Source organism: Vanessa tameamea, chromosome 8, assembly GCF_037043105.1.
Source record: "Vanessa tameamea isolate UH-Manoa-2023 chromosome 8, ilVanTame1 primary haplotype, whole genome shotgun sequence".
Lineage (NCBI taxonomy): Eukaryota > Metazoa > Arthropoda > Insecta > Lepidoptera > Nymphalidae > Vanessa > Vanessa tameamea.
The window spans coordinates 9,259,119-9,285,573 of record NC_087316.1 but is presented as its reverse complement, the minus strand read 5'-3'; the positions used below and the strand labels follow the sequence as shown (position 1 = coordinate 9,285,573).

Below are 26,455 nucleotides of genomic sequence, written 5' to 3'. Positions count from 1 at the left end.
CACTTGATGGCAAATTATCATCATTGTCCATAGATGTTATATATAATTTTAAACATTCCTTACATTACCAAAGCTTCACCAACCTTGAGATGAGATCCTATCCCTTATGCCTAGAGCGGCACTGGCTCACTCACCATTCAAACCGGCACACATCAATACTAAATATTGCTGCTTGGTGGTAGAATATATGATTCGTGGTAATACCTACCTACCCAGACAGGCTTGTACAAAACCATCAAGTGAAATAAGTACAGGCACTTTATACCGTAGTTTACAATATAAAAATAAATATACGGAAGGCTATCACTAGTACATTAAATAGTACTATAATATAGTACAATAAATTTTTTAAATTAATTTTTGTTTAATGTCAATGGACTATGAGAATTTATCAAAGATATATTTACTCTTTTAAAAATATTATTACACTTATTTAGCTATCGATTGCAAAAAACAAAAACCATAAAATATTTGATAAAATCAAGTTCGCATTAGTTACTATTTTCCACCATTTAAATCACAGAGTATGTATGTCATGTACAATTAAATTCTTAAACGTTCTGCCTAGAAATCAATAAATACTAGGCCCACGATTTATTATCTTTAAATGAATATATCTTGATATGATTAAATAGTAATTCCGTTATGTATCGGTAAACGATTGTCTACAAAAACGTACATGTTACATCACTATTTACTTATTTAAAATAATACACTCGGTTGATAATAACCGGACGCGCAATTATATGTTAGGCTAGTTGGCTAGTTTGGAACACAACGATACCTATAATCTAGACACTATACCAACGAGGAAGTTGTAAACTATGACCAATTAAAACTGCTTTAGATTACATCACTTAGTATGACTATAGACCTGATTCGGCACATAATGACTATTTATTAGTCATTTAAACAATATATATTACCATTTTCCTACAAATCAAGCAGTCGTACCTACATAAGTCTAGTAAATAAACATAGTAAGAATGATAGTTGGCAGAAGGATCTTTTTTGTATATTGAGGAGCCTGGTGTGTTTAAAGACAAAGATATGAGCAAAAAAGTGTCAACACCATAGTAAAAGACAATGGTCTTTCAAATATAATAATAATTGATTTAAAAAAACTTGTAATAGAATTTAAAATACATGTTTACAATAATTATCCTGCGACGTAACTTAATACAGACGCGTCATTTCTAGATATGTATGTAAATGAAAGAAACCCAAAACGTAGTTGGGCGGTAGGTACAGAAGTAGGTAGTCTAGAAATACAATGCCTTATTAAATTAACGCACATAATATAACTGTACCTTAATATTGTTTTCACTGATAGTGTATCCGTGTTATACTTACCTATAGGTATAAGTAAAGGTATTGATACTTAAGACCTTTATCAAGTTAGTTAAGTAAACGGACATTGATAGCTGTTATATCGGATATGTTTTATCTATAACTAGATATCCGTCCAGGCCTCACACGGATATAATAAGAGTCTATAGATATATATCTTTAGAATTGAAGAAAAAACATGAAAATAAAAATTCTTGTTTTTTTCTGCCTAGAAAAGTTGAATATTTCGACTTGATTCTACTATGATATGCATTATACATAGGTATACCTTCATCTTGAATCACTCAGTTTATTTATTGTGAAAACCGCATTAATATCCGTTGCGTAATTTAACAGATCTAAGCGTAGATACAGATGGCGGGAAGTGACTTTATTTTATACTAATTAAGGATAATGTCGCCTTAACTGAATACCGGTGACAGGAGCCAATACCAGAGACAAGCCAACTTTGCGATAGATATGTTAATACACGAGTGCAAGTGCGAATATAGCTGCAATCTTTGTTTCCTCATCGTTATCCCCCAATGTGAGGGAAACATGACAAGACCAGACTGAGTTCCTAAAAATGTGAGGGAAATTTTCAGTTGCAGGTCAATTGAATAAGTGAGATAGACGCAAGAATATACACAAGTTATCCAAGTGGCCGCTAGAAAAAGAGTCAGCCATCATTTTATCCGATACCAAATTTGTAAAAAATCTCACCCAAAATACTGGCTACGCCACTGAGCAGGTTGGAGGTGTTGTTTCCTGTGAATAGGAAACCAAGTAAAACCGTTGCTCCTGTGCCTGAACTGTTTCCGTTCGTATCGAACATTTGCGCCAATGAGACATAAACACCCACCAACCTACAGAACCTATTCACCCATGATGTCTTTGAATCATTTTCTCCACGGCAGCCTGCCTCAAAGAAGACTACTAGTCTACTACGCAGGACATACAAACGAACGAATAACGAATATCGAATGTTTGACGTATTATTATAATTGCAAGAGAAGACCATTGTCATTTACTATGGTGCCTTCATGGAATATACATAGGTACACACGAATATCTATAGATATAAGTATGTAGTCATGAGAGAAAAACTTTGTAATCCAGTCTGTATCCATATAAAGTTTTAATCAAACTATAATAGATTATATTCTTCTCGTTTAACAAGTGCATAAGTGTGAGTTAAAACACAGGTGCACTCTCTATCTCATCTCTCACTCTCATAATCCGATGGAACGGCATATGGGACAAGACCAAAGAGTTCAAGCGTTCGAATAACGTATTTACGTGCTTTCCAAGACACGCGCAACACTTCCAACTTCCAGTCTTCAGGCTGTCACTGAGAATCTTTCGGCAGAAAAGCCAAATAGCTTGCTATCGGTCCGACCTGGACTATGACGGGCAAATCGATTGCCGCGTTTTTAACAAAGCGGTATCGGTTTGTAACTATTCGTCTGAACTCAGCCATTGTACAGGACGACGCTGTTGTAGAGCTATTTTGTTACTGTTTATGGCCAAATTAGGTACCATCATATTTTGTAGATACATACGTGCTTGCAAATGTAGTGTCCATGCACCTTCATCGCTACCTACATGAAAACTCATCCCGTATACATATATCCTATACACATTTGTTTATTAGCTGGGTCCGAGATCATAAATCTATTGGGCGTATCTCGCCAAAATCTAATTTTACTCTGTTTCAAACAGTTATTACGTTACTTACGTCCTTGAGTAGGTAAATCTTCGTTAGGCGAAAAAATATCATATCATAGTTACATATTTTAAATATGATTTGATTAACCGTGAACTGTCTTTATTCTGAAGAAACGAGTCTTAGCAAAAATTGTCAATAAATTATAATTTCTAAAGTGTTTTCGCTTACCGATTATGTAGATAATTTATAAAGTTGTACGGTTAATAAGACCGAAAACAATCATAATTAAAAGTAATGTCACTTAAAAATCTGGGCAACGCGACACGACGCGCTGCAAGCTGTTTATATTTATCGTGCCATATCTCCCTATAATGTTATACCGACAGAATAAATAAATGTGTGCGCCGCGCCCGCATCCGGAGACCCTTCACGTTGTACGTAATCCAAAATGTCCGTTTTATTTTTCTATGTGAGTCGCGCCGTCACAAAAAACAAAGCACTGATCGAGCGTAGCGCTTGAATAGAGCGAGAAGGAAATACACGTCGGCCGGTCTGCCGCGGACGGGGCGCGGCTCGGCGCGTTATCATTGGCTATGGACATACGTCGCCCGCCGCCTGAGCTCAACGCCCAATCCTATTCGCTCTCTACGTTCTCCTCCCGCGCCCCGCGAACCCCAAAACACCGACCTTTCACGAATGCCGAACCGATTCGATACGACCGAAAATGCCTTAGTTACTAAACGTGCGTACTGTGGACCGGACGTTGTTGCTGTTTGTTTCTTTAAAATAAAATAAAATACCGGTTATTCCTGCCGTGGATTCAGTGGTTGTTTACGTCACCAAAATTGTGTGTGATTTACTTGGACAAAAATTGGAGTGACCAGTTCAGGTAATAAACCACAAAACTATTAGGAATAATCTAAATTGTCATATAAAAATAAGATATATAACAATCAACGTCTAATTAACGTATAAAACTTGAGATACACTCGAGCGTTTTTAGTGCCGGATGATCGAACGTAAAAGCGGTGTCCTCGTAATCAACGTAGGCCGGTCGGTTCGGCAACGCCGCGTGTAAATAATAGGGTAGGCGCTCGGTCTTTCTCTCGCAGCTGGCGCAAAGCGGCAACGCCGCATTCGCGCGCGACCGTGCCTCCACCGCGCTGCGCCACACCGCGACACCGTGGGGAATCGCCCGCCGCGCTCGACACGACGACTCGAGCGAGACGCATTCACCAACGCAATATACCTACTATACCAAAACGAAGTTCAATGACGACGTCGTTTGTCGTTTTGCCAATTAGACTAGACTACTTAAGAAAATAATCATAAATTGAATTATCTACTAATTATATAGCAATTACTTTAACCAACAGACCCACTTAGATCTTATGTACTTACATTATATACTGTTTATATTTAAAAAAATACATTACTATAATACATATATTACACAATTAACCAAAATGCAATATTCTGAAATACTTAGGTACGCAGGAATGCATAATATAATAATATAATGCTCTGAAAACTCAAAACACTGATGAAAATAAAACTTGTTTACAGATATCGAGCGGGTGTTTGTGAATGCGTGGCGCACTCTATCGGGGTTTAGCAGCGTGAGGTCGCGAGACGTGCGGGGCGGGGGCTTCCTCCCCCTACTTCAGTTTCTGCTGCGAGTTTGTACGGAGTGGACGTGTTGCTGCGCGAGAAAATAACAGAAGCGTTCGCGCGGCAACTTTGAACAGTGACAGTCAGTGCACGGAGAGTGAATTGTGATAGAAATGTGTGTCGGATTGCGGTGCGCTACAAATTGGATGCAGTGATCGGATCACACTAATTGGATTACAGTGATTTTTGGATTTGGATTTCTGTTTTTAACCACCTTCCAAACTGGGGATGCATAAGATGGAGCTCGGCGACAGCGTGTACGCCGCTGAGCGTATCATGAAGAAAAGAATTAGAAAGGTGAGCTTATTTCTTTTGCGAAAGCGATCACAGCAATATATTATGAGCTTGCGAAACTCACATTCGAGATCACATATCACCCGCCTTATGTATTTGGTGCGCTTTATTGTAAGCCGCTGTTTCGCAACTAACGTTTGCCCGCTTCGCTTGTATCAAAACATTCTCGATTAATGCTTTGTAGTTAAAAAAATATGCATCGTTCGGTATTTTAATTTAGATTTTGTGTATTTAATCCGAGCATTGTGATACCGTGAGCAGCTGTTTAGAACGTATCGCAAGGGTTTTCATGTTCCTTTTAAAGCGACGTTTCGTCCCTTATTATTATCACTGCTCCCCTTGCGGGCTTATATTCGGAAACTGAGGGCACTGAGAAACGCAATGCTTCTTTTGAATGGTGCCCTTCTTGAGATCATATTCAGTTTTTACAGTAAACAAGTTATGCTCGTTGAGTTCTGGTGTAGGGTCGGCTTGTCAATGTAATGTGAGATATTGTACTTTGTTACTAACCTGATGTGGATAGTTTAAGAATTTTGTGCATGTTTATCTCTGGTGTTAATAAGACTTATAGATTATGTGGTATGGTTGTATCGGGAGATAATAAACTAAAGAAGATTGACGATTTCTATTGAATTTAAATGGTATGTGTAATTATGAACTTCGTTACTAATATCTTGTATTTGTCAATCTTCTTAATGGTTTCGTCGTGGAAATGTAAGTTATAGTTGTAACAAAAACTTAGCGACAAATAGTCACAGTAACTTAATTAATACTTATCGGCTATTAGCTATCTAAAAAATAAAATAAGTATTCGATATAAAAGTAAGTTGGGTTTATTTATTAGTATATATTGTACGACACTTTTAAATAAAGAATAAAATTGGTTTCTAGCATTACATTAAACAAATATATTTACATAATAAATTCAGATTATTATTATTATGATAGGTGACTTTATATTGCTTGAGATGAAATAAAAAAAATATGCCTAATTCACTGTGACAAAAATTCATAGGTATCTTAGGATCAATTACTTTAGAATAATATCCTGCTTAAGACAAGTCTTTACTTTACGTAATTAATAAAAAAAAGCATATGACAGGTTTCCTTTAGTGTACATGTATTGTAGAACTCGTAACCTCGTGGTCCGACTCAAACAACAAAATTTTTGGGTTTTGTAACTTTGTTGACATACAAAAATATGCTATTACTTTTTGAAGAATGGTGTACGTCCTTATAAACAGCTCAGTAATTGTTTTCCATATTTTAATTCATATTGTTACTTACGTAATATCCTCAGAGTCCTAACTAGCAGCTAATTTTATATTATTTTATACTAAAGTGTTTGCACAAACAACATATCCTTTAAATATTATCTTGTTTTAAATAAAATCTGTATACAAATACATTTTATTTGAATACTAATATTACACTTGTATTAAGTATTTGAAGAAAAAAATATATATACCGTGGGTACTACTAGCGCCATCTATTGAATGCAAACTGAATAACAATTGCAAATTACGCAGCTATATAAATATTTTATAAAAATAAAAACATTAATTGAATAATTTATACCTAACACTCTTCAATATTTTGATACTAACAAAAAATAAGTTATTATTGAACTACTGATAAAATATAGGTAACTAGTTGTCGACCGCGGTTTTCGACGGCACCGGCGAACAGCATAAAAAAGTAGCCAATAGTCCTTCCTTGGGGTTCAAACTTGCTTCATACCAAATTTTAATGAAATTCAGTTCCGTAGTTTGGAGGTGAAAAAGTAACTGACAAATAGACAGACAGACAGTTACATTCGCATTTATACTATTAGATAAGGTTTCATAACTAATTAAATTTACATACTTATTTCTGATTAAATTTAATGATGATACATTTCTAAATCCTATAATATAATACTGATGATTATTCAAAAAAAAACTTTTCATTTTTCTATAAAACGTCTATTATACAAATATCTGCAAAATATAGTCTTTTTTTATTGTCCCATTCATTGCTATGAGTTCATTGTAAATCCATTGCTAGTTTCCAGTGGCTTCTCTAGCGCCGTGTCAAATTTTGGAAACTACTTAATAAGCGCGGTTTTATCACCACAAACTAAATTTAACCTTATATTAAAGTCTTAACGTCTATTTCACAACGTTATCCAAACACCTCGTTATCTGTCAGAATGGCTTAACATAAATGTAAGGCTGATTTTTTTTGAAATAATTTCTTATCAGAACGCAATACGGTTCAAAGTCCAATATAGGCGTGATCCTAGTATAGAAACTCCTTCACAGCGCTGTAGCCCTGGTATCTCGAAGTAAACGCGCCAGTATTCGGCACTGACCGAACCCACGTCGAGCGCGCATGCTCCCCGCCATTATTGTTAGCCAATGAGCGTCGAGCAGATTGTGCTAAGCGAAAATGCTCCACAATTGCATTATATTATTTTATTAACAGAGCTTGCATTGTAAGAATGTTGTCTTGAATTAATAATCAATAAAAATATGTTTTATAAAATAGGAAAGGCATACACGTAGTACACGTGTCTTATATTTTTTTCAAATATTCGCAACATTATTCTACGAAAGCCGAATAACGGACGAAATAATTCTGTGATTGTTGGTTAGATGGCGCTATTATGCAATTTTTACCAGAAATTTTATTTCAATGGTTGTTTATCTAAAAAATCTTAATTACTTGCTTACCTAGGAAATTATTCACTTGGTCTTTGAAATGAAAATTGTGAGTTTCTAATGGTTTACGAGAAATAGATCTTCAATTGTACCTACGCAATCGATTCCATCATTTTCTGATACACGATACAACGCAAGAAATAAATGAGATAAAAGTAAAGTCAATAAGACGATATTTCTGTTAGGAAAGCGTAGTTTAAATATGAATTTAAAAAAAGATCATCTTCCCTTAAATTTAACATTTGACGCAACGGTTTTATATTTTTTTATGAAGAAGGGCAGTGACGCGTGACAGGGATAACAACAATTTGATACGAATAGCTGCACTCGGAGGCAACACAAAGCCACCAAATTTTCTATAAATAATCGCCTGACAATGCTTCGTTGTAATTTTATCCATCCTTATATCGTATTCTTATAAAAAAATGTCGAACAGAACAGAATAAAGAAGTTCATAGAGTAGAATAGATGCTATAGTTAGCTATTTAAAATATTTTGTGAAAAGATTTCAAGATAAAATTTAAAATAGAGTCAAGATAGTAATAATAATAAGTAAGTTAATAGATACAACACTATATGCTATATTTTTAACGTATTGTTAAGATTAAGAAGATACACAAGTATACGTAGATAAAGACACTATTTACGTATGGACACTGTACCTACTCGGATTTGTTGTTTGAAATTTTTGGAGACCTTTAAAGAAAAGTACAAGTATGAAGAGTAACGGCCAGGTAGTATTATTAAGTAACTACAATGAGTTAGCTACGTAGGAAACCTTGTAACTGTCTAAAGATACCTAAACCTACCTAGCAAAATTTTATCAAATTTAAATACGATCAAAATAATGATAATTCAAATTAATTTATCTATTAGGTTTTATAAGTATGATTATACTCTATAGGTGACGCTGTTCTGTGTCGAACGATCAATTATAACTAGGGTCTTATATACGTTATGTACCGTTGCTCACGACCCCTCTTGACATAAAAACTTCCTATGTGAAGAGACCCCCCTATATTTAGAAAGCATACTTAATCGCAAACGCGTACGCTCCGAATAATAAAGTAGTGAATGGAGAAACGTCATATTGCCGTCCCCACACAATAAAAGTGTAGACGGTATTGTCTGTCACGCACACCAGTGCACGACACATTCCGTTACCGCGAACAGACGCCGATGGGAACTAACGATCAGATGATCGCAACTATCGTGCCAATATCGCTCTTATTATCATCAAATTAAAAAATATTTTGCAATAAACTATCATCGAAATAACGCATTTGAAATATGATACCTTCATTACCGACACCGATCACGATTTTTTTCAAAACTTCTTGAATACACGTTTCATCAAAGCATCGAACGAGTGCATCGTCATAAAAACTCAGAACAGCAGGCCCGTTGCTGTGGCGTCATTACAGCACTGCGTCTTCGATCACCGGCGCGGGCGGTCGTTATACCCCATGCATTATTATGTAAATACGAAAAAGGTATATTTAGTTTGGTATTTTGTGTTATCTGATTCAGATAAGGATAGTAATTAGTGGTTATTACTTGAAAGTAACGGAGGTATTCCCACGTCATGCGTGTAACCCCGAATATTTTTTAATTGCGTCTTAAATTTTATTTCATATTTATATAAACTTAAAATGATTTGAAGTAAATCTTTTTTTTTTTTTGCAAAAATGTTATATTAGAGCATTGCTTCACATTAAATAACAATGGAATTTAATCAGAATGTTACGAAGGGTTGGAATTAGGGTCAGGGTATCCAGAAATATTTGTTATAATCTCCCCCGACCCCTCGTGTCAGATCCACCCGTTCGGCATTGTGTGTTTTTTTTCTTATCTATCCTCACCCGACTCCGGGACACGTCTGGCCCCGGGCTGTGATCCTCTTAATTGAGTTATTAGTGACGTATTTATATCGTGATTATACAAACATACCATGACGCAAAATTTATAGATTTTTGTTACCAGAATAGTCTCAACGGGAAAGTACGTAGGTAAGTAAAGAAGTAGTTTCGAATATCTATTTAGTCTCTCGAGTCGAGTACTCTTCCTTTATTTGAAAAGGAAGAACATCTCTCACACAACCCGACGAATTAATTTGTTCAAATAGACTCAAAGGTAGGTTCAAACATCTTGATCGTATTTGTAATGTTTGTTTGCACCAGTAGATCGAGAATATAAAGTCAAAGCAGTTATTTATTAATTGTAAAAAAAAAATCATATGAAATGACTACTTTTTGTTATTTATTTTTAAACTCTTATTACTTTTATTATTATGACAGTTTCGGTGATACTATTTCGGTACGGTATTACTCAAATCTCGATTTCATTACCCAGTAGGAGATAGGTACGTACGCATACCTCGTTATAAAGATAATAGTGAACCTACTTACATTATGAGTATAAATAAATTCACCATTGAAGACATTAAGGTCAATATTTACACATCTATCAAATTTGTTATATTTTTCAGTTGCGTTATTATTTCTTCACGTAGGTACCAGATTTATAAGATTCTTAGAATGAAAAGATAAATCACAGTTCAATACCGTTCCCACCAGTTCAGTAACTCAAGTAGCTATCAAGCGAGGCGCGTCGCTTGACAGTGCATTGATTTAATTGTCGTCGAGTCGATGACCGTGGACCGCTAAGTGCACTCCATCGTACCGACACGAAACTGTTACAGTTTCATATTATTACGCCTCAACTCAACTACAAATCATTTTAATCCCGAAATATCATATCCCCGAAATCATTTTAGACTAAGAGGTCAATAAACTTCCATACCTAATAAAAGGTGCTATAAAATTTTATTTTGAATTTCAAATGAAAATAAAAATATCATTTATTTTAGAAAGCCAATATTTGTAACTACTACCATTAACGGCTTAGTGTAAATATAATTAATGACTACAGTGTTCGAAAAACGATAAGAATAATAATGTGGCACATCCTTTTCGAGCAACAGCTGGGTAACGACTGACGTTCGCGGCATGCGCCGTCTGCAAAATGCCAAGTCGTGTTTGCCTCACCGTCCCACAAACTTGCTTACCTTGTCTGACATATCAATTTTCTCTTGCACACACAGCGCGCTTGCAAACGTAACTAACCGCGTTACTCCTCAGTTGTTCTACGCTCCTAGTACTTATGTTACAAAAGAATACGCGGATACCGGGCCTTCTTCAATAAAAAGGATTTTCTTTATTTACACCGAAATAAATAATAATAATGAAACTTGGATTATTTTTATAACAAATGGTACAATTTTTTTCTTTTTTGCTTTGCAAGTTTGATCGTAAGATTAAAAAAGACTTAGAATAAAAAAAATTCTACAAGATGTGCAAAAAAAATTTTTAACCAAGAGCTATTTACCAGATACCTAACTACATAAAACTAACAGTCTTCTTACATCCACACAAATTTCGCTACATAAAGTGTCCACAGAATATTTTTTTATCTTACTCGCGTTTTATGTTCACATACCTACCTATTGTTGTAGTGAATGAAATAACAGAGTTAGTGATAGACATCACGTACGTCGACGTGGAGGTCTGTACGTGCATAGAATGTGCATAGTTCAGTCTTAGTTTAAAATCAAATAAATTTACTGGAATACTCGATGTGGATTCCTTATTGTTATTTACTTGTGATGGCAAAAGTGTGTTTTCTTTTATTACCTAGGTATACGATATTTTGCTACGAAATAACGTGTTGAATTTTTTATTATATTATCTTAACTCGAACAATATATTAGCTTCGTTTGATAAAATCAAAGATTCCATCCTTTTGCAGAACCTTTTAGTGTGATCCGTTAAAAGATCGCTTACGTTAGCTATTTCCGAAGTTTCTGGAACCACAAATTACATCTCTTTTTCATAATTTTGTACCTATGTATGTAAATACACATATATATGTAAGTCTTAAGAGTTCTTACTTGGCATCCAATTTCTATACCGTAAAATCAAATGGAATATTAATCACACGATCATTACTTCAATTGCCTCAGGAGTCGGATTTATCCGTATTCCTCCCCCGTATCTCCATCCTTTTAGCGCCTAAAGAGGGTTCGAAATTAAACGCTTAAACTCGAAATGTCCACACGAATTTATACCGTTGTAGTATAGAATAACGATCAATATCGTATGACGTAAAATCTTAACCTATCCAATATTGAACGAGAAATTTTCTTTTACATTTTCCTTTAAATGGTATTTTGAAAAAAATGTGCTCACATAATATTGAAAATTACTTTGGTAAGAAAATTAAAATGTCTCAAGACGAAAAAATCCTTGTCATTAAATACAAATAGGACAGTCATCTTCAAAGTATTTGAAGAAGCAATAAAAATATTTAAGTGTTAATTGATGTCCGAATGTCATCAGCCTCTTTGAACGCCATCCGATACGGTGACGCGTCTTATCAGCTGCTACTCGTACCAATACCGTACCCATATTACAGACACGAAAGTGAATCATTACTTTAATGTACTGATATTTAACTATTATAGTAAAGTTTTATTACGACAATTAAATATAACTATAAGTGTCACCCGTTCTTCTATCGAGCTATTGTAGTAAAGTATACTAACTAACCTTAATTACTAAGCCATAATTAATTTTGAAATTCGATTCCTTATCGGTTTGACAAAATAAAGACACTATTAATAAAGGTACCGTTTTTTTACGTACGTACCGTAAGGTACGTAGGTACTGTTACCTAAGTATTATTGATAAAAAGTGTTAAATTCCTTGCTTTTCAAAATAACATTCTCAGAAATTGATTAAATAAACAATTATACTAACGTAGGGCCAGTTACTGAGTTTCAAAACCAAAACAAACACTTTCACGGACATTTCACAGCCGTGGTTCGAGCAATTTGAGAGGATTCATGTTTAAACGCCTGATCGGTCCCGTGGGCCAGTCCGCCCCCGAGCCATTAATCTTTCTCCCTCTCCCCCTTTCCTCTCTCCTACCACCCTCTTTGTCGCAGCTAAAGTCGGCCAGCAATTTGTGACAGACCGACGACGAAATGTGACCGTCAGACCGATGTCGGCTGAAATATTGTGGTCTAACTTTGGTTTATTTATGGAATTTGAAGTTATAAATCTTTTTTTGTAAACGAAAATAAAATATAATTTCAAAACCGAAATGTTTGTATTTTACCACAAATGTTTGCAAACTTGCTTTTAGTCTTCACTTACCTAATTATTATCTGTCTGTCTGGCAACCTTATAACGACTAAACCGCTAAATCGTCGTTATATAAAAATACATTGAAATAATCTAGAACCTAGATAAGGACATATATCACAAAATATATGAGAAATAATTGAATAAGATTGCGGAGAATAGCCAGTAAAAAATGAAATACCTTACAAGCATAAATGTATACACAAGCTTATTGTTATTTATACTCGTATATTACACGCTATTGTCTCACTATGCTAATTCTTTTAAAACAAAGCAGACGATACCAATGATTCCTGCAATGCGATCTCTGCAGCGAACGAACAATTTATTATCTGTCTGGCAACCGGCCAACGATGCTCTTTAACTATCTATTTTATCTATGGACTCGACACCTATATCTTTTTGTCTACCGCAAAGACAAATAACAGCTTTGTTGATATTTATATAATAGACAATCAAGCCACAATCATAATGAGGGTACATTTACAAGATGTCTCGTTAGACAAGCTGGCAGTCGGCCAACTCGGCTCGTCTACAAAACATTCTCTTAAAACCGACATTAACTTAATATCAACGTCACCACATCCGAAACTTAAAGATGATTTATGTATTTACATGGACAATATATTCGTTCTCATTTTAAAATGAGAATGTTTCAACATTTCATAACTATTTGTGTATGGCTATCACAATAGGAATCTCTATGATCTGTATATGGAAACTAACGTAGAAGTCTCTTTGAAGGCGTTCTAAAAGAATTCGTTGGGAATGATAGCTGTATTTCCCAATAATCACAATAATCATGGTTATCTATTTGCGAACTGTAAAAGTATATCGGTCCCTCTGACGTCACCATCGCAGCGATCGAATGGAAACGGCCATCATAATAAAACATAATTTACAAACCCTACACCTATAAGTGCATAGAGTTTACGGGATTTTACATTATCAATTGTCATTATTCACTTGTACGATGACAAACAAAAACACTTAAACAACCTATAAAACTGCTTAAAATACAACAATTCACGACTATACAAGACAGCTCGCCAAGTTTACCTTATAAATAGAGATTAAAGTATCTAATAATAACCCAATAATAGATGCAATTTAATGCTATAAATTATTTGCAAATGAATTTAATTTAAACGATAAAGGATCAATATTCAAACTTATAAATATAGGTGAATAAAATTAATAATACTTTTTTTACTTCGCCGTTAACGAGCATCGAACTTCGACTTGCATTCGAAAATCGTATAAGTTAATGTTCGTGATTGTATCCAGTCTTTTGCCAATACGAGCGGTGCAAACAATTTTAAAAGTAAAATTTACGTTAACTGAAATTATATGAGTAATTTTATTAAACTCGCACCAGTCATGCATAATAAAGTATTACAATTTGAAGACTAGATTAGTTCTGAAATATCTCGATTATTTTATTTCTCATATTATTTTCTAAATCATATAGTACTGTAACAAAATATTTCGAGACGTTACGGCTTAGTAATGACGCTGTAAGTTTAAATTTAACATCTAAAAGGCATAAACTGTTTTATGGATTAAAACAGATGAACTGTTAAATATGCGGGCTCTATTCTAACAAGCTATTTACGCATCTTAAAATGATGATTTATAACATTAAATGCTTTCGATAAGTGGTTCTTCACAGATCAAATTTCTTTTTATTTTGTTAATGTGTGTATATCTATCTAGAGATATTACAATGTTTATTTGATGGAATTTCAACAAATAAGTTGAACCGATAAAACTACTTCTAGTATATTTCTCCTAACCTTTCCTTCCTTCTCCTTTAGAAACATAGTTTTCGCATCGCAGCATTTATAATATTATACAATAAATATACAGTATATAGCCTATTCTAGTCGAAGAAGGAATGAAGATAAACAAACCTTAGATTTAAGAAGTCCATGCGATTTGCTAATAATTTAGCTGTATCGTACACACTAACAGTTCTTGATTAAAATATCATTATTTATAATACAACACTATTTCACATAAATGATTATCCACCATCCACATATATCCACTTTAATTTTAATTCCAAAATTCTTATCACAACTTTGTTGACGTTCAAAGCGTAATTTATTCACAATCTCATCATAGATTATTCAACCTATCGACCAATCAAGTCGCGAAGTCAATGGTTGTTTATTTGGCCTCTGACCTCTTTTGGTTGGAATAGGCTAAAGATTATACAATAACTGTTATACAAACGTTATAAATAAAAAAAGCTATATAACGGATGCCGTTGATAAGCTGCTGCAAGTTTGTTGCGATAGGTACCTATAATCATTTGTGAATCGATCGTAGTTATGTGAGGTTGTTAAATTAAATTCGCGCAATGTAATATAATAGTTTACATAAAACGTCATAAAAGTCACAGAAGGATTTCCTTCTTATATCTCTTCGTGACTGATAGTACGGAATCTCAAAAGTATGTAATCAGTTTTTACTGCTTACCTGCTTAAAGCATTGAAATCAGTAATTTTGGTAGTTGTCACATGTATCTGTGCGAAACAGGAGACGTTAACCGTCTACAAGATTCGTTTCAGGAAACGAACTTATTTTCTTGACACATCATTTTTGAATATGAAACATATGGATAGATAAAAAGCATAGAAAGAAGTATTAAAGACGAGGTAAACAGAAAACCTCTTTCAAATAAATATCTGAAAGGTAGGTAACCCACACGTTTCGTTTTCTGTATGCCACATTACGATGGTCATTATAGCAAATATGTTTTCTTTAACTATTTAGGTTTTTCTATGGTTTAACCGTCCTGAATGTAGCATAAAATGATCTCTGTTCTCTTATGAAAAAAGTAGACATATTTCAACTTGATATCTCAAATAGTTTTTGCATGATGCGCACGTAAACTTTTGCGATACTTTTGACATAATATATGAGTATAACGGTATGATACCCACAATTGACTCATCGAATAATTCACGACTCGATTTACGCTAAATGTCAATACAAGAATTATTCGATACGATTTCAAGAAACTCGCCTAAGTTTTGTATCAAAGTAGAAAAGTTCTAAGACGTGGTCAAATTACAATGTCGATTGTTATAACAGTCCATATAAAACATAAATTACAAAACCTCTAAAGGCTTGAATATGCAATTAATTCATCACCCGAGTATCGTATTTATAATTGTTAATTAACTCATTAATTACTGCGATCGACTCTAATTGGCGTCTATGATCCCGAGACGTGGTCCGCCCATGGCAATACTACAACCATCAAAAGCGCCATTTTATACATACGCCCAGTTTGAACGAAAATCGACCTTATCTCGTTGTATTAGAGGTAGGCGGGTCGCATAGGTACCGTGGTGGGCTCGACTCAGGCGTTGCGGGGGTGGAGGTAGATGGAGCGGGGGCGGGGCCCCTCTCCCTTCGCCCCGCCCGCCGTCCAATCGCCGCTCAGCCGTACGACTTCACCTTGCTCGTACGTCCCAATGATCCTTTTTATTTTTTCTATAATACGAAGTGTTTTTGTTTAGTTTTAAATTGAAGGTTTTATTTTTGAAGAATGAATGACAGAAACATTTATGATTCTCATATTTACAAATAAAGTGACCTTTGTATTTATGAATATTTATAAGTACATTGTTTTATAGTTTGGTCTTCGGGGAAAGCATAATTTTATAAATAAAATGAACACAATTACGTACTTATGGCGAATAAATAGTAGTATGTAATATACAAATGGCATTAAAGAGCTCGAATGAATTAACTTATAAGTTTACGTGAACTTAACGTGGCTGACTAAGAACTTAGTAAATGGGGTGATTCAGCTAAAATAGCTTCTACACTTAAACACTTACCTACTTAATTATTTTAAGCAGCTATGTATAATAAACCTATTAGATATATAGAAATCTCAAATTAATATTCTGAATAATTTATTGGCAATTTAGGAGCGAAAAAATTGTAAATACAAATTGCATAGTAGGTAAGCATCTAATTATTGTCTAGTTTTAGGTAAATCTTCATCTTTTAAATTTATCGTAATAATGTTTAAATGTTCAATTACCACCTACTTCTGCATTCTTAAGTTATAGGTACTAGCAACCAGCTACGTGACTGCCGAGAGAAATGCCGAAAACTTATCACAGTAAATTAACTATCGCTGATTAATCATTATAGTAAACATAGAATAAACGTTTTCAATAAATCTAAATTTAACAAAAACCCCCAATTTATCATATAAATACGCTGGAGACTTCGTTATTCTCTTAACGCCTAAATATAATAACATATAACTGTTAGACGTTGTTACTTTTCTACAGCTTACACTTCAAGTTTCTATCTTGTGATACCTACCTACTTAAGAAGGTACCACATACCTAGTAAACTTATGTATAAGTTGTTAATTTCATAGGATTCAAGTCAATGGCGACGATACAGTTGCTGACAAAACGCACCACTCATCCATCCAAACATATTTTTAGCGAGCTGGTAAAATTACAACTCGTGGATATCCCTAGGTATCCTTTAAAGATAAACAACTATTTATCTAATGTTGAAAATTAAAAAAAAAATTATTTAAGATCGAAAAATAAGGTAAATGATGCTTAAATTGTTGAGAAAATATTTTGGCGCGTTATGTAGAAATTATGAGAGTGATTTTGATGTGAGTGCACAGTGTGACATGAAATCTACACGATGAAGTTACCCGCTAATTAAATAACTAAAAAACCGCCATTAACACTTGATTCGACTAGTCGCTAGAGATAAACAACTTCACACCTTATCTTATATACAATGTTTATTAAATTTGTGAGGGAGTGTTATAGTAAGTAGGTAGGTACCTAGTGATGAAAAAATTATGCCTAAACGATAGAACTTTTCATGCGCGTACATAGGTACCTATATATACACGCACCTTTTTTTTAAATAACTTTCAAAATAATAATAGTCTTGTGATGTGGAACGAATAATATTGTTCACTATACGCTTTACAAATTTAATATAAAAATCATCAAAACTTAATTATTATTTCGTTAAAAAGACGTCCGTACAAAGTCACAACGTGCTCTCGTGCCCAACTCACCCTTCATTACTAAAACCAATAAGACGCGAGGGTTCACAATATTACAAAATTCGAAAACGTCGTATGTGTAGGATGTTTAAATTGAAAATAAACTTTAATACCTTTATTTAAAAGTCAACTTCGAGTGTATTAAAATAAAAATTCGAAGCGAAAGGTCCGTAATAAACATTGGTTTTATATTGGATCGTTCGTGTAATTTGTGTCGCCACAGGTGTTCGATATAAGATCGGTTGTCTGTCACTGATATCTAATTAATTTGTTGCATCTATTCAATACTTATTATAAATTATTCCTTCCTGTCCTTCCTGTTCGTTACGTTTTTATTGACCTATTTTTATGAAAATTTCTACATAGAAATTTTAAGTCGTACGCATGTAGAAAAACAAAAAATTAACATCTAAGGGGGTAAAATGTTTATTATGACATAGGTGTCTAGTACCTAACTTATAAATATTTATATTAATGTACCTACCGATAAATTTGACTTTTACGTCAAGAACTTTAGCTTACTGACATTTTTTTCCGGACGTCCGATTTATAGGTACATCGCCAATTTACTCACGTATCAGTAACAGTTTTGCATACTTTTACTCAGCCGATTGCGGCGGTCAGTATACCTACCTACAAGAAAAAAAACAGTTATCCCCTTCTCTTACGTTAGATTAAAAAAAGGCTAACCGAAAAGCATCCAGCTAGCCTATAAATAAAACTAGCTCACCACAATAATGAAGTCATTAGCATTTTAATCCTGAAGATGTAAAGTGACGGGCTTATATTTTTATTCCATTAAACCTAAGTAAAAAAAATACCTATTTAAATAAATAGATAAGATCATATTTGTAACTATTAATAAAAAACATCAAACAACGTTTATCGATTTAGCATCGCGCGCGATCTAATTGGACCGATCTGAAATTAGTCACGAGTGGGCGCGATTTAGTTAAAGAATAAAAGCGCTGTAACTTAGTCTTATAGATAACCGCAAACAGTCGATTATCTGTATCTTTTATTAATACAAGAATATGTCTTGGAAAGCCTACCCTCAAGTCGGTCGACTTAGATTGTATCTTATTATTGACCATAGGTATGTTCGTCTGTTCGTAATCATAAACATTTGATAGTAGTTACATACACTTTGAACGAAATAATACTCTGTGTAACTTTGTTTTTATGATTTAAATGCTGAAGAGATTCCTTATTCGTTTTCTGTCATAGAAATAGCGAAAGATTTTTTTTTTAATTATCTTCGTAATAAAGCAGACATGAAGCAATTATTTTCATGCTATTTTGCTAATAGCAATAAATATATATGTATGTATGTATCATAATGCTGTTTATATATAGCCGGAAATTTTATATACCTATATATATGTTGATAGGTATCAACTACGAGTAAAACGTGTCGCATTGAAAGTAGCTCGTAATTTTTCATACTTAGTGTACATTATTGCATGTTATTACAATTAGTTAGATATAACGGCATGTTTTCTGTCACGGGGTACCTACGTTTCGGGTTCGATCCCGGGGGAGATAGCCGACAGCTGTTCGGAGCAGGTGCGGTCCAAAACTGCAACCCGGATCGACCTGTGCCTGTCTTTATCTTTTCCTTATTAAATTTTTGTTAAAGCATGTTTATTTTCTTTTATTTATCATCTTAATACTTATGACATATTGTGTAATATAATAATAATACCTAGTAATAAGAACATAGGTACCTACCTACATACCTAGATACTAGTAGTCTACTTAAAAAAGTAGATATAAGTATATGTACCATTATCTATCGTTTCGCTTCGTTTCGTGATCAATCGTAATATTTTAAGCAGATATAATAGCATTGGTGAAGGATATATCATAAGAATAATCCCTCCAAAGTATCAATAGTAGGTAGGCAACTCAGATTGCGTGAAAATAGGTAGAGATAAATTAACTGTATAAAAGTTTTTACCCCGTTTAAAATGTTGGAGTCGCGAATAATCAGCGGGGTTATGTGCAACCCTCCGGTCGGTGCACGCCACCGACCAGTCACGCCATGCCAGCGCACCGGCGCGCTCGTGTTACAATGTCCAACGAATAACCACAACCTTACTTCTATTACAGAACAAAGTGGAGTACTACGTGAAATGGAGAGGTTGGAAACCGAAACACAACACCTGGGAGCCGGAGGAAAACATTCTCGACCCACGGCTCATAGAGAGCTACGAACGAGGCGAAGAGTTGCGACGACAAGGCCGAAAGAGAGAGAGGGAGCATTCGCCCGTCGAACGACTGCGAAGCGGGTCCGAGGAAAGGCATCCGCCACCCGGGAAACGCAAGGCGGAAGTCCTTTCGAAGGAATCTGGAAAAATCGGAGTAACCATTACTATGAGCCCGCCGGCGAAACGTCACGATTCCACGAAACTAAATGGTGGCAGAACGCACACGCAACCCCCACCCCCTGCAGCTCCGCCGGGCGGAGCGGCGGCCCCGGCCTCTCCGGCAGTAGAGGCCGCTGCACCCAGAACGGGCCCGCGGAGAGCGCCGCATTCGCCTGAAGAGGCAGACGCGCATACGCCGCCAGACAGAGAACGACGGACCGACACCCAACCTGCGGCCACGGCACCGGCAGAGCCGAAAGGTGCTCGACCGCCGCCGCCCGCACCCCAACCCGAGGATGAGGACTCTTGGGGCGAAGCGCCCGTTACGGCTCCGAATCCTCCTCCACCCCCACCTCGCCGCGGAGCCGCGTACTGGCTGGCACGGTCTCCAGTCGCCGATCAAATCTTCATAACTGATGTGACCGTCAATCTACAAACTGTCACGATTAGAGAGTGTCGCACTGAGAAAGGGTTTTTTCGGGCGCGTGAAAACCGGCCACTCGATATAACGTAAACTCCGTGTGTTTCGTACAAATTATTATTAATGGACATTGTAAAGATGATAGGTAGCTAGTATTTATTTAGTTGTTGCATTGAATGTATGGTGTTTAGACCATCGAGTGATAAATTTGATTCTGCTATGCCTCATTGAATCATAATATAAAGATAAATTTTCCCTGCGCAACCTCAAGGGCAGTGTAACCACCACATGTAAACAAATAGGCAAATTATTGTCAATTGTTAAACATAGAATGTCTATTATTTGTTGACTTATTGATAATAATAATGATATTGACTGGTTATTGTACCTCCCAGTATACTACTTTACTGTAATGTACATTAGTTTAATAGCTCTATTGCTTTAATGTGAATTTTTATATAATATCTGATATAACTACAAATATATCTGCAGCTTAATTTTGTAAACAATTACCATAGTGTAATATAATATCAATTACCACTAAATAATCATTATATATATATATGTATATTAATATAGGCAGTTTAGTTTGGTAAATTAAAATGTTAACAATATCCAAATTCATGAACGAATCTCGTGTGTCTCGACCTTTATAATTATTAGTAGGGAACTGTATATAAGTTAGTTTCATTTGTAATTGAAACAATGGTGTATGTGTTTAAATATTCTTTGTTTTATTTTTGTTATTGTTATTTATGTGAGCTTCATTTTAAATGTTCCATTATTCTATGTGATTCTTAGGTTATTTTAATTTTTTATTATGAGAAATTGTCTATGGTACTACTTAGTTAAAAGTATATTGAAAATAATAATTCAGTGACATAATCATCTTATAATACAATAGTAAAATAATTATTTAATTTATTATTCCAAAACTCTGTTTGTTTATGAAATGAACTGATTGTTTTGTTTGTGTAAATATGTTTTTTTATTGGGAAATTTAATGATCAGAGTTACCGAATTGCTTAGAAATATCAAAATAACATTGTATTTGCAATACTCTATTTATTACCCTATTTGCATACAGATAGATAAAAAATATGCTTCAACAAATAATTTATATTAATAATATAACCACTTTTTTTTAATATGAATAAAGTAGCAGCAAGGGTAACTCTTTTCACACTGGCTATTGGCTACGTGGTTCCGAATACCATAATGTATTCTTTATTGTCTATTGTTATAACTATTATTTGGTTCCTCTTATGTAGTAAAAAGTGGAGGCGTGAACTCGTATTTTTAAGTTTTAGGTGATTACTTAATAAAACAATTTTAACAATTTTACAATAAATTTTGACTTTAAAATAGTCTAAGACTGGAATTTATAATAGCATACATTTTCTTTAATACTACATTTTATACGTATTTTAATATATCTTTAATTATTATAACATATTATAAAACTGTCACAGTATAATGTGAAGTAATAAAACCATAAAATTGTTTTATCTAAAGTAATTTTGAGTTAAATAGTGCATTTTAATAGGAAGAGTTGTAAATATTGTAAATATTTTATTATGATAGAGCACTTGTTTTATAATGTGATAGTCCTCACACATTGTAGCCTGTAAATAAATGACAATGAAATTAGATTTTATGACTTTTATTTACTAGACACAATCAAAATATATTTCAAAACTAGAACTTAGGCCTGCCAACAAATGAATTATAACTTACTTTAAAACATACATAGATGGATTATAATTAAGCCACCTTTAATTCTCCGATTCTCTATCCAATAAATTAAAGACATATAACTTGGTTTCAGTGATAATTCCAAACAATCATAATAAAAAAGTTTCAAAAATAGATCAACCACTTTTTTATCATCAATATACAAAGGTTGTAGTGTTCTGTAAATAGAAAATACCCTTACAAAAATAATCAGAATACTTTACAAGCCTTTTTATTCAAAAAACTAGTTAGTAAAGATATTTTTTTTTATAATATATTCTTTGAAAAAAAATTATTCTTCAATTTGATAATTTCACTGGTTAAATGACAAGGGTTCGTTACAGACGTAATAAAAATAACAAGTTAAAGGAAAAACATTAAAAATATATTTCATAAAACACTCAAGTGTAAAAAACACAAAACATTACCTAGATACAATATCAAGCCTTACAAGTGGCAACACTGGATCGAATACTCAACTAATCAATCGACAACCGGTGCGTCGAGTGACGAGTCGGCGTCGCATACCAGATTGACAACACGTAGTTTACTGTATAATCTAACGATTGATCGTCAAATGCTAGCTTCTGTTCTGCTTTAAATCCAATGTTTGTACGCAATTGTAATCCCATTGGTCGAAAGGGATCTTGGATTCGGGCATGGAGTGGTCCAAGGAGTATAATAACTATGAGTGGTCGAAGGACAAGACATTGAAACTCATTGAGTTACTTCAATTAAACGCTAATTTATGGAATCCGTCGCTCTGTGATACTCGTAGAGATAAACAAAAACGAAAAGAAGAGTTGCGTGGTATTGCTGAAATATTACGAATATCTGTTTTTGACGCCACTAAGAAAATACAGCATTTACGTACACAGTACAACAGAGAGTCGGCGCGAGAAGCACGAGCTAATTCAGAAGGACCCAACAATAGATACGTTAGCAATTGGTACGCGTATGAATATTTGCACTTTATGAAGGACTCGAACAAGCCATATAGAGTGTTGCAATCGGTAAGCTATTGTGAATCTTTTTAAGAATTCATATAAACAGTTTATAGTATGTTGTTTAACTGTACTGTACTTTAATTCACACATAAATAGTTTTATTTAATATTACTTATTAACTTAATTTTTGTATTAATGTACATATAAAAAGATGCACATATATCAATTTCAGGAAGAACAATCTGATATCAATGGAACTTTACAAACACATACAGATAACTCAGTGAATGATTGCAAACTTGATAACCTCTCTCCACCACCTAAAATTACCAGAAGTGAACTGTTACACTCTTTTAAGCCTGAAATTGTTTATCCCACGGCCGCTATAAATAGAGATGAGTTTACAGTGTTTGGTGAATATGTAGCGAATGAATTAAGGTCACTAAAAGGTGAAAAAAATTTGTTAGTTGCAAAGAAGAAAATACAAGATGTAATATTTGAAGTAAAAATGGGCTTAATAAATGAACCTAGAGCAGAGCAAGGTACTACATGTACAGTTTATACTACACCTGCAACCCAATCGCATTCCTCAACTATACACAATGGAAAAATATATACAACTCCCATTATGAGCACAATAGCCAGTATTGAACCTCTTTCCACATCACATACTCCCCCAACCACAGGTATAAGTGAGATAATCATCAATGGAGCCTGCCACTACTCTACTTTCAAAGTAGATGAACAATAGCAATGTCAGCCACTTCCTGTGGAAGTGGATAAAACTGACAACTACACAATCACAAATTAAAAAGACTTTGTACAAGGAAATTGTGATTACATGTGTACATACAATATAATACAAAGTGTACTTGTATTAGATTAATAATACTTTTGTGCCATAAATATTATGTATAATTTGTTAATAGTCATAGAACATGGATGCTACTGAAAAATGTCCTTACATTAATAAAAAAAGTAATTTCATCAAATTAATCTTATTCTTCATATGCACTCTAAAATGACAGAACTAAATATGCATCATTGCTCTAAGATTATTGATAATATTATGCTTAAGAACAATGTCATTTTTAGTGTATCTAGTCAATTTATGATAACTATATATTAAGATAATTTATAATCATATAAAATGCTTGTTTTTAATGTTATAAACCATTATCTATATAAATGAAGGAGGAAATTTGTAATACCCAACTGAATAAGCAACTAAACCAATATACAAAAACCGGGAAATGGTGTGCATTTCAAAGGCTAAGTATATAATATTTTTATATAAATAATTATGTATTTCAGTATCATCTGCTTTAAATTTAGAATATTAACATGACAAACTTCAATTTTATATTCTCGAAATATATAACTTACAAGATCATATTACTTAATTTTTGGAATTTAAAATAACATTTAATTTAAAGAAACATTGGATATGGTCAAATATTGTTATGCATAGGCCTTTAAAACAATTTTGAATCAATATATTTATGAGTAAATTGCAATTTAATTATATAAAATGATAAACATAAGGGATACATACTATTTCTTTAAAAGAATTTCATAAGAATGTTTGTTTATTGAATTGCCAACTGAGGCTTTGAAAGTAAGAGATTAAGATATTGTGAGATTACAATAAGTTTATATATAAAAAAAGAAATTATATTTTATATCAGCGATGCATAATTTTTGTCCACTATTTATTTAATGACTGCTTAAAATTAGATGAAAGTGTTAACTCTTTGTAATGAAACCCGAAACATTCTTGTCTGATATTGTTTTAAGGTAGTTTAATGGTGTTATTGTTACTAAATAACTGTTCACACGTTTTATATCGACAATCTGCCCTTGTGTTAAGAAAATGGAACAGACTTATGCAAAATTGATTCAGTTTTCAAAAACCTAATAAATGGTTTTTTAATCTCTGCAAAAAGTATCCAAGTTTTAAGCTTTTTTTTTTAACAAATCAAATGGTTTTTATTTTGATTTATAAATTTTAGTAAAAATTCACTTTTCTGAAATGTTTGAGGACTACATCCGCTCTGCATAACTATTGTCCATTATAAAAAGAATGATGAACTCAACTGCCTATTAGCAATATAACAGTTTCTTCCAATTTCTTCAACACTTAATTCTTCTTAATGCATTTTTTTTTAAATATTAGTCTTTTCTACGGACACGACTTTTATCTGACGGTAAAAATACACATGATATTCCAACACTTGTTACTTGAAAATCTTTTCATATCATATTATTAAGTGTACATCTCTAGTCTTAAAAGGATCCTTGTAATATCGGAAAAAGAATGGGAACATGTATGTACATAATATACAAATGTGCTATAATATTATTTAATTTAGAAAGGCCGTCGTAAACGAGTTGGATCAGGAATTCTTGGTTATTTTAATTACTTATGTATAGCATCAATTAAGGTTGCTAGGTCGCCAAACCAAATAGCAAGACAGACCAACTAGTTTGTAAAATACCTGGAGCCCTATATTATTGAAGATTTTTTGTCTCAGTATTAAAAGATACGGTAAAAAAATTGTATATAAAATCAAGCTTTTCTGATTATTACCATTAATCTTTTTAATTTCCAATGAAATATAAATAAAATCTTGTGTATCTCGTTTGCGAAATGAATAAATAAAATGTAAGAAGCCGGACAAGTCGTACACTATTTATTTTGGCCGGACACGCAATCATAAAGCCTAACTATGTCCAGCTTTATCCGGACGCTGGGCAGCCCTAGCATCAATGAAAATTACTTTAGTATATTTTGTTATTTATGTACAATATGTACCTATCATTATTATTATCGGGAAGCCTTCTGATTATTTCATGTATAAATGAAAAAATAATATTGTGATATATGAAAATGTAAATAAAAATCATAGTCTAAGAAAGATCTCATTTAAGTATCGAGTCATTAAACCATGTAAATATAGTTATTATTATTGTCTTGTTTATTTTTTTTAATTAATCCAAATGAAATAATCAATTACTACATTCGTATAGTATCATATTGT

At 33.6% G+C, this 26,455-nt stretch overlaps 2 protein-coding genes across 2 annotated transcripts; both read left to right on the top strand.

The window, feature by feature from the left end:
• The first annotated feature begins 3,729 nt into the window (after nt 1–3,729).
• LOC113399899 (polycomb group protein Pc) lies at nt 3,730–22,385 on the top strand. The gene is made up of 3 exons (XM_026639170.2): nt 3,730–3,887; nt 4,565–4,966; nt 20,056–22,385. The coding sequence occupies exons 2-3, from the start codon at nt 4,898–4,900 to the stop codon at nt 20,824–20,826; spliced, it is 840 nt and encodes a 279-aa protein (XP_026494955.1). The 5' UTR covers nt 3,730–3,887; nt 4,565–4,897; the 3' UTR covers nt 20,827–22,385.
• A 563-nt stretch (nt 22,386–22,948) lies between these two features.
• On the top strand, nt 22,949–24,761 carry LOC113399898 (uncharacterized). Its single transcript, XM_026639169.2, has 2 exons — nt 22,949–23,480; nt 23,647–24,761. Exons 1-2 carry the CDS (start codon nt 23,127–23,129, stop codon nt 24,163–24,165), a joined length of 873 nt encoding a protein of 290 aa, XP_026494954.2. The 5' UTR covers nt 22,949–23,126; the 3' UTR covers nt 24,166–24,761.
• The last annotated feature ends 1,694 nt before the right edge of the window (nt 24,762–26,455 follow it).